Source organism: Dendropsophus ebraccatus, chromosome 9, assembly GCF_027789765.1.
Source record: "Dendropsophus ebraccatus isolate aDenEbr1 chromosome 9, aDenEbr1.pat, whole genome shotgun sequence".
Taxonomy (NCBI): Eukaryota; Metazoa; Chordata; class Amphibia; order Anura; family Hylidae; genus Dendropsophus; species Dendropsophus ebraccatus.
The window spans coordinates 113,750,679-113,760,318 of NC_091462.1; the positions used below are offsets into that span (position 1 = coordinate 113,750,679).

Sequence of the window (9,640 nt, forward strand, 5' to 3'; positions counted from 1 at the left end):
TCCCCCTGTAGGTAGTCACCCCAGTAGTTAGCCCCCCAGTAAATGTTATCTCCGAGGTAGGCAAACCCCACCCCGTGTAGGTAACCGCCTCTCCCCTTAGGTAGGTTATCCACCTGTAATCCAAACAAAAGAAAACGCCCAAAAAATAAATGGTCCCAAATGCACCAAAAGCATCAAACACAAAAAGAAAAAATCCCATGAAGGATCAAAAAATGCGGGACAATCATAAGTAAATATATCGAAAATTTTTATTTAGACAATTCATATGAATAAAATACACGATATCAAGAAAAAAAGAGAGAAAAAAATACGAAAAGAGAAATAAAACAAAACCAAACAGATGGAAAAAGCATACAGATAGTGAGGGGAGATATAAACGTTCTTTATAGGATCATATATTGCACATGCTACCAAAGATGTATGTAGTTTAAAGAATGCAGGCAGCCTCCACTAGATGGCGCACTAAATATTATTATATACAGCAATTAGTAATAGATATATAGCCGGGCAGAAGCCCTAGAGAATAAGGGAGATACACAAATAAGTATCTTCCCCCACAAAAAATGACTAGTGTCCGATATTTGTAAGCAATGGAGGATGACTGCATTCAATGTAGTCCCACTCACCCACTCACCCTACGCGCGTTTCGCGTGGCTTTATCAAGGGATGTGAGCATTGGGGGGAGAGCCTGTTCTTTTTATAACACCATTCAACCAATGAGAGTTACCTATAACAGGTGAAATAACTCACCCTAATAACGAGCTGACCGATAGTACAGAGTTGCATTAAATATATCGGTCCAGGTTCTGCTGTGTGTCAACTTGGTATTCCCCTCTTCTTTTTGATCTGTTTATGCTTCTGATCACATGTCCGCATTTGCGGTCATGTGATCTATAGGTTGTTGTCATGACAACCAGCTCGCGTCTGTGCGAGCTGTTTTCCAGTCACATGGTCGCAATCGCGATCATGTGACTTGAGCGATCTGACGCAACTTCCGGCTGCGAGTGACGTTTGTCGTCACATGATCAGCATGACCATCCCTTCCTGTATTCCTTTACTAGCGTCTCTACGTTGCTCTCGGTCACGTGCGACGCACACTGTCACGTGACCACACGGACCATCCCCTCTCTCTCCACCTACTTCTCTCCGCCATGATGCAACTCTGTACTATCGGTCAGCTCGTTATTAGGGTGAGTTATTTCACCTGTTATAGGTAACTCTCATTGGTTGAATGGTGTTATAAAAAGAACAGGCTCTCCCCCCAATGCTCACATCCCTTGATAAAGCCACGCGAAACGCGCGTAGGGTGAGTGGGACTACATTGAATGCAGTCATCCTCCATTGCTTACAAATATCGGACACTAGTCATTTTTTGTGTGGGAAGATACTTATTTGTGTATCTCCCTTATTCTCTAGGGCTTCTGCCCGGCTATATATCTATTACTAATTGCTGTATATAATAATATTTAGTGCGCCATCTAGTGGAGGCTGCCTGCATTCTTTAAACTACATACATCTTTGGTAGCATGTGCAATATATGATCCTATAAAGAACGTTTATATCTCCCCTCACTATCTGTATGCTTTTTCCATCTGTTTGGTTTTGTTTTATTTCCCGTTTCGTATTTTTTTCTCTCTTTTTTTCTTGATATCGTGTTGTATTTTATTCATATGAATTGTCTAAATAAAAATTTTCGATATATTTACTTATGATTGTCCCGCATTTTTTGATCCTTCATGGGATTTTTTCTTTTTGTGTTTGAGGTTATCCACCTGTAACAAGTGTGCGTGAGTGCACGACTGACATCACCTGTATGCCGAGAAGCTGAAGTAGAGAGCGGCTTATCGTGGCTGAAGGGATGCCGCTCATTGATGGCTGATGGGCAGTCCGGCCATGACTGCAGCTTTGGCTGTGGGTGGAGGAGGATCAGCTCTGATGTATAATACAGGACTGGCTGAACCGGTTTGTATACAGTCATCTCCTGGCACAGAGCTGGCAGATGCTTCACGGGCAGTGGGCGGGGCTTATGGGTTACGCATTGGGAGTAGAGATTCATTAGCATTAGTGAAGCACTAGGCTCGGCGGCCGGATTGTCAGCCAGCTGTCTACAACCTCAATGCCACTCCGCTCTGGGTGCCGGAAAAGCTGGATGCAATACAAAGAAACTTCTCCCAGGACTGGATCCAACTTTTCCGGAACCTGGAACAGAGTGGCCCGGAGGGTTGTAGGCAGCCGGCTGACAAGCTGACCGCCGAGCCTAGTGAAGCGCTTATACTGTAGATTCGCTCATCCCTAATTGGGAGTAAAGGTGCATCCTGAGGTCGGAAAAGAAACACTGGCGCCATCTGGTGTTTAAAAAAGATTTTATTGGTATAAAAAAGTACAATAAGTCTGTATGTACCAAAACCAGAACATTGCCTAAGGTGGCACCGCCCACCTTATAAAGGGAAACACCCACCAAATAGTGCAACGCCCACCTTATACAGGGTAACACCCACCACCTAGTGCACTGCCCACCTTATACAGGGGAACACTGACCACATAGTGCCCCACCCACCTTATACAGGGGAACACTGACCACATAGTGCACCACCCACCAAACAGGCACCTCCCGCGCAGGTACCTCCCACTATACAGTGCACCTCTCACACAGGTACCTCCCACTATACAGTGCACCTCCCACTATACAGTGCACCTCCCACACAGGTACCTCCCACTATACAGTGCACCTCTCACCACACAGGTACCTCCCACTATACAGTGCACCTCCCACACAGGTACCTTCCACTATACAGTGCACCTCTCACCACACAGGTACCTCCCACTATACAGTGCACCTCCCACACAGGTACCTCCCACTATACAGTGCACCTCCCACACAGGTACCTTCCACTATACAGTGCACCTCTCACCACACAGGTACCTCCCACTATACAGTGCACCTCCCACACAGGTACCTTCCACTATACAGTGCACCTCTCACCACACAGGTACCTCCCACTATACAGTGCACCTCCCACTATACAGTGCACCTCCCACACAGGTACCTCCCACTATACAGTGCACCTCTCACCACACAGGTACCTCCCACTATACAGTGCACCTCCCACACAGGTACCTCCCACTATACAGTGCACCTCTCACCACACAGGTACCTCCCACTATACAGTGCACCTCCCACTATACAGTGCACCTCCCACACAGGTACCTCCCACTATACAGTGCACCTCTCACCACACAGGTACCTCCCACTATACAGTGCACCTCCCACACAGGTACCTCCCACTACACAGGCACCTCCCACCATACACAGGCACCTCCCACCACAGCTGAAGTTACGGATAGTGATGGGAAGGTGAGAGGAAGCAGCGGGAAACACCAGACATCGCTGCTCCTCCCCCGTCACCGGTCCTCAACAACAACAGACAGATCCGGTAACCTTCCTCTACAATCACATGACATCACTAGGTGTAAACTCAGCCGTACGCTCCGCTATAGTATGGGGGGCGGAGTCTTGTTAACCCCCTCCTCCCCAGAGCGCTGAGGGGAGCTCCGCATCTCATCCTGGTACATACAGGGCTACAAAGAGTCTCAGTCTGATGAAGAAGTCTTATCTGGTTACATCATTATAGATTAACAAATGTATAAAGAACAAATATCGGGTATAGCAGAGCTGGAATAGTTGTGTCACTAAGCAGATGGAGAAGATGGAAGGGATCTGCAGAGCATCCAGCTGGGGAAAAACTACAACTCCCAGCAAAAGGCTGTCAGGGCATGCTGTGAGTTGTAGTTTTCCAACAGCTGGGGAGCCACCAGTTAGGGAACATCTTACATCTATGAGGGGTCAGCAGGGGTTAATAGGGGGCGGGGTCACACACCAATCACCTGACAGGATTAACGCAAGCAGAAAATACTGGAGCAGTGGTCACATGACCAAAGGAGTCACATGACCGAAGCCTTTTGATAAATTACAAGTTTCTTTTTAAATCCTTTGTTAAAAGAGATCACACTTCAGATAGTGAGGAAGACGAGAATGAACCCATTAATAGCCGAGTCCCGGGGTCTGGGGGGGAGGGGCCGATCAGCGGCGGCGGGAGGGGGGGAGGGGCTGAAGGCGACTCTCCTTTCTTGGCTGCAAAAAAAAAGGAGAGAAAACATTCACCAAGAGGATAAAGGGGATGATGTCATCAAATCAATGATGTCACCGACAACGCTGGACGGGAAAAGGGGGAGACAATAATATCGCCCAGTAACAATACAAAAGATGAAAAAAACTTCACTCACCTTCAAAGCAAATTAAAAGATTTCTGGAAAAGAAAAAAAAATACAAAAATATTAGAACATGGTAAAAGACCCCATCCCCCACCCCCATCCCCCTGGGATCCAGATCCCCATCCACATCAATGATCTGGCCCGGGCAGAGTACTGGCTGCTATACACGGACATTGATGTGGATGCTGAGAAGTGTTATCATGGGGATGGGGGGGGGGGGAGAGATCTGATTGGCAGCTCCCAAGGACGTACCCAGCTTGTGGAGGTGCGGCTTCTCCTCGTCGTGCGTCACCTCGCAGGCGTACACCACTCCTTCCTTGGGGACAAACTCGGTGTGCACCATAATGTGGTAGGTCCAGTCCTGCTCGAAGGACAGGTCGGACTGTTTGCAGTCCTCTATCTTCTTGTTGTCTTCTTTCAGGCTCATGGTGAGGCGCGGAGGGTGGAAGCCGCTGCAGTGACAGATCAGCTCATTGCTCTTGCCGAACTCCACCGGGTTCCGGGTGTAAACGTTCACAGTGGGCGCCTCTGGAGAGGAGGAAACAGAGACCGGGTGAAATGAGGTCCTCACACTCCTGCTGAAACCCTCTGTGCTGCTGAAAGACTGCCACTGCTTCCTCTCTAGACCTCTCCCAACTGGAGGGGGGACCAAAGTCTGGAGGGGAGGAGGAGCAGAGTCTTGCGGGGAGGAGGAGCAGAGTCTTGAGGGGGGCAGCAGAGTCCAGAGGGGAGGAGGAGCAGAGTCCAGAGGGGAAGAGGGGAAGAGGAGCAGAGTCTGGAGGGGAGGAGGAGCAGAGTCTGGAGGGGAGGAGGAGCAGAGTCTGGAGGAAAGTTATCAGAGTTTGGAGGGGAGGCAGCAGAGTGGAAGGGAGGAGGAGCAGAGTCTGGAGGGGAGGAGGTGCAGAGCCTGGAAGGGAGGAGGAGCAGAGTCTGGAGGGGAGGCAGCAGAGTCTGGAGGGGAGGCAGCAGAGTGGAAGGGAGGAGGAGCAGAGTCTGGAGGGGAGGAGGTGCAGAGCCTGGAAGGGAGGAGGAGCAAAGTCTGGAGGGGAGGCAGCAGAGTCTGGAGGGGAGGAGGAGCAGAGTCTGGAGGGGAGGAGGATCAGATTTTAAAGGGGAGGAGGAGCAGAGTCTGGAGGAAAGGTCAGCAGTCCCAGCCCTCACGGGTCACTGCTCTCCTTCCCTCCTCTCCTTCGCTTTCAGCCTTCGATCCATTAAGACATCTCGGGGCTCCTGTCCGCCTCTCCCCCCACTACCTGCATTGTCACCCTATTCCCACTCTCCTCGTACAGTCTCTGATGTCATTATTCTCCTTTCTAAACTATTTAAGTGCTGAGCGACGGACGTGGTTGATGGCGGCTACTGAAGGTCCCTGTGCCGCCGCTTTACTTTTAATGTATCGAAGGGCCACGACTATAACCGTCAGATCACAATCTGACAAAAACAACCAGCAGCAAAAAATATGGAAAAAATCTAAATTATTTTATACCTCGATATGATGCAACCAAGCGAGCGCTCGTACAGCACAAAGAGAGGAGTAAAAACCTTATGGGGTCAGCACTGGGCGATGCAAGAAATTTATATAAATATTTTTTTCTTCAAAATCTTAAAATGTACAAAAACAACATAAACAGTGTAATTAGGCTATGTTCACACTACGTATATGTCCGGCCGCATATTTTCGCGGCCAGACATATACGTGTTAAACTCCGGCCGGCCGGTAAGTTCTTACGTAGTGTGAACTGTGCAGCCGTACATCGTATACTTTCCATTGTACGCAAACTACGTAAATCTCCGGCCGCTTATTCGTGGAACGCGCTACGTCCGGAAACTTACGTAGTGTGAACATAGCCTAAAAGAGCAAAGCCCTCAGACTGGCAGACTTCAGGTCTTGTTCCCATTTTACCCCACAGGTCGTGTTCGGTAACTGCACCGACCCCCGTAACACAGAGAACGTCTCAATTATAGCAAACGTCCAAAAAAAAGGGGGGTAAAAAAAAACTAAACTAGCGGAATCGCCTCTTAACCATTTCATTCCACATAAAAAAATGTCAGTCCTTGTTAAACCATAAGAGGCCGCTCCCTCCCACATCAGGATGCTGAATACACTGCAGAGTGATAAGAGCGGCCATAAAGGAGTCCTCGTACAGCGCGGGAAACATACATAAGGTGATAGATCTGGAGTGTTCAGGAGGGGTAAAAAAAAAAAGTAAAAAAGAAAACACAATTGGTGCGTTCCTTTAGGACCCTGTAGATGAGCAGATCCTCCTCCTGGGAGCGTCCACCATATGGGCTCCTGGTTTTCTCCCTCACTGTGCGGCTCTACTTTTTTTGCTCCAGGGGCTCCTCGGGGTTCGGTAACTCAAGGTCCGGCTTTACTTTCTTGCTCTGGGGGCTCCTCGGGGTTCGGTCACTCAAGGTCCGGCTTTACTTTCTCGCTCTGGGGGCTCCTCAGAGGTCACTCACTGTTTGGTTCTACTTTCTTGCTCCGGGAGATCCTCAGCGGTCGGTTACTCACTGTACGGCACTACTTTCTCGCTCTGGGGGCTCCTCAGCAGTCGGTTAATCACTGTACGGCTCTACTTTCTCGCTCTGGGGGCTCCTCAGAGGTCGGTCACTCACTGTACGGTTCTACTTTCTTGCTCTGGGGGCTCCTTGGCGGTGTCCTTCTCTCCTCTAGATCCTCTCTCTAATGGACAATCTGCAGATTTGTCTCTCAGTCCTCTCTCTCTCTCACGGTTACGTCCTCTCTCTATATCAGGTACTGCCATACCTTGTGGGCAGCGCGCCCGCTGTACTAAGGTCATGTCAGAGTCCAATCTGTTCTTCATACTAACATCACTGACACCTCTCATTCCCAGCCCCTCCTCACATCACTGTACACCTACCCCTGAAATACTCTGCACTGCTGTGAACAAAACAAAAACCATTGAAAATAATATAATATGCAAAAATACACTCCAGAGATCACCATTACAGGTCTCAATGTAGTGAGCCAGCCAGACCTTCCCCCTAGGAAGGAACAACCAAGCCAAGGAATGTCTCCAGTTAAGGAAACCACCAAGCCAAGGTATCCATCCACAGACAGCTGTTTCGGGGCATTTGCCCCTCATCAGTGTGGAGTAGGTTTCTGGCTAGTGGGAGCAATGACTAGTAAGTGCATGCAAAAGGATGATGGTAGACCTCCCTGAGGTCAACCATCATCCCTTTTTGAAAATAATATAATGGGAGGAGACCGCGCTGCTACACTGACTGACAACAGGCTGGTGGGGGAATATTATCTATTGTTCTCTGTAATCAGCCATTACAGAATAGAGAAAGACGGATGAATACCATCTATTGCTCTCTATTATCAGCCATTACAGAATAGAGACGGATGAATACCATCTATTGCTCTCTGTTATCAGCCATTACAGAATAGAGAGACGGATGAATACTATCTATTGCTCTCTATTATCAGCCATTACAGAATAGAGAAAGACGGATGAATACCATCTATTGCTCTCTGTTATCAGCCATTACAGAATAGAGAGACGGATGAATACCATCTATTGCTCTCTGTTATCAGCCATTACAGAATAGAGAGACGGATGAATACCATCTATTGCTCTCTGTTATCAGCCATTTCAGGCTGGGGGGAGGCTATTGGTAGCAGGATGGGTGAGTGTCGTCTATTGCTCTCTGTTATCAGCCACTTATTGGCCTTATTGAGACTGTCGGTAGGATGGGCCATTATGATGCATTGCTCTCGGTTATCAGCCACGTCAGGCTGGGATAAGGCTGGCAGCAGGTGCATTGCTCTCTGTTATCAGCCATGTCAGGCTGGGATAAGGCTGTCTGTAGGACGGGTGACCTCATTCTGTCGCTACATGACCAGCCCCCTTTGGAGCGCCATTTGCGGCACGGTTGAGCACAGGCTATAGCTCTCTGTTATCAGCCACGTCAGGCTGGCAGCAGGTGCATTGCTCTCTGTTATCAGCCACCTCAGGCTGGGACGAGGCTGGCAGCAGGTGCATTGCTCTCTGTTATCAGCCACGTCAGGCTGGGACGAGGCTGTCGGTAGGACGGGTGACCTCATTCTGTCGCTATGTGATCATCCCCCTTTGGGGCGCCATTTGCGGCACGGTTGAGCACAGGCTATAGCTCTCTGTTATCAGCCATACGAGGCGGGGCAGGCTATAGGGTTACGGATAAGTGGCGGCGGTCACAGACGCCCCCCCCCCCCAGTTGTATCACAATAAGACGCAACCAGATGAAAGTGAAAGTAACGTCTGATGATTCTCCAGGAAGCGGTGGGGGGGAGGGGGATTATTATAACGTCTTTTACTTTATAATCTCCAGCATTCTGCGCCCCTCCGTGTGTGCGGTACCGCGCTACAGTCTATACGGCGACATAACGATGTCCGTCGTATGTTATAAACTACGACACAACGTCTGTCCTGACCTAGACACGTCCTATAAGAAATAAACAGCGAGATATGGGGGGGGGGGGGAGGGGCAGCGCCAAATTATTACAAGTACAATAAAAGTTTTATAGAAGAAAGTGTCAGCGACAAATCCGGGTGAGAATTATAATAAGGAGATAGAATAATCCGGGTGAGAGTATAGGGGGGCAGGGCGCCAGTACTCACTCTTCACAGCCCCGGTCAGAGTCACGGCCAGGAGAACGGCCACAGCGCAGCACAGGAACGCCGAGCTCCGCATCTTGTCTCTCCTCACAGCAGACTGACGGCAGCCGCGTGAGCTCCGCGCTATACAGCCCCGCGCTCAGCCAATCACAGCGCCGGGATCCCGCCGCGTCATCAGTCACCAGGAGAAGCGCCTCAGCAGAGGTTAGAGCGCGGCGCAGTGCGCATGCGCCAGTGATTTCCCGTAAACGGGGACAGCGGCTCCGGGAGGCTTGTGTACAAGAAGAAGAAGAACGGAGAGAGAAGAAATAACGGAGAGAAGCCAGAGAGAAAACATAGAGTAATAAACGGATACACAGAATTAATATGTATATAAAGTTATATATATTATATATTGATATTATGTCATGTATTCTCTATATACAATCATATATTATTATTATTATTATTATTATTATTATTATTATTATTATTATTATTATTATGTACATCTGTATTTATTAGATTTTATTATGATATATTTTTTAGCTATTAGCTATATATATATATATATATATATATATATATATATATATATACATAAAGCTGGCTTATACTATAATGGGTCTTATGCTAGCACTGGGACCCCCACCCAGAGGCGTAGCTACCATAGAGGCAGAGTAGGCAGTTGCTATGGGGCCCATGCAGGAGGGGGGCCCGGGGGAGAAGGTAACCGCATGTGTCCTTCTGCTTTACCTCTTATG

The 9,640-nt window shown here is 48.6% G+C and overlaps 1 protein-coding gene across 3 annotated transcripts; it reads right to left on the bottom strand.

Annotated features, from left to right (window-relative positions):
- Positions 1-2,346: 2,346 nt before the first annotated feature.
- LOC138801593 (beta-2-microglobulin-like) lies at positions 2,347-9,011 on the bottom strand. Of its 3 annotated transcripts, none has more exons than XR_011364637.1 (5): positions 8,901-9,011; positions 4,525-4,800; positions 4,285-4,307; positions 3,175-4,132; positions 2,347-3,118 (listed from the first exon to the last, which is right to left on the bottom strand). XR_011364637.1 is itself a non-coding variant. In XM_069984586.1 (4 exons), exons 1-3 carry the CDS (start codon positions 8,971-8,973, stop codon positions 4,297-4,299), a joined length of 360 nt encoding a protein of 119 aa, XP_069840687.1. In that variant the 5' UTR covers positions 8,974-9,011; the 3' UTR covers positions 2,347-4,132; positions 4,285-4,296. The 3 variants fall into 3 exon arrangements, 1 of the variants encoding a protein (XP_069840687.1); XR_011364636.1 differs by having other exon boundaries at positions 2,347-2,766; positions 2,819-4,132; XM_069984586.1 differs by having other exon boundaries at positions 2,347-4,132.
- Positions 9,012-9,640: the final 629 nt, after the last annotated feature.

Excerpts from the sequence above, each read along its gene's own strand:
- LOC138801593 (XM_069984586.1), bottom strand. The coding sequence starts at position 8,973 with ATGCGGAGCTCGGCGTTCCTGTGCTGCGCTGTGGCCGTTCTCCTGGCC. Across the intron at positions 4,801-8,900 it reads TCTGACCGGGGCTGTGAAGA|AGGCGCCCACTGTGAACGTT; the intron begins GTGAGTACTGGC and ends CCTCCTCTCCAG.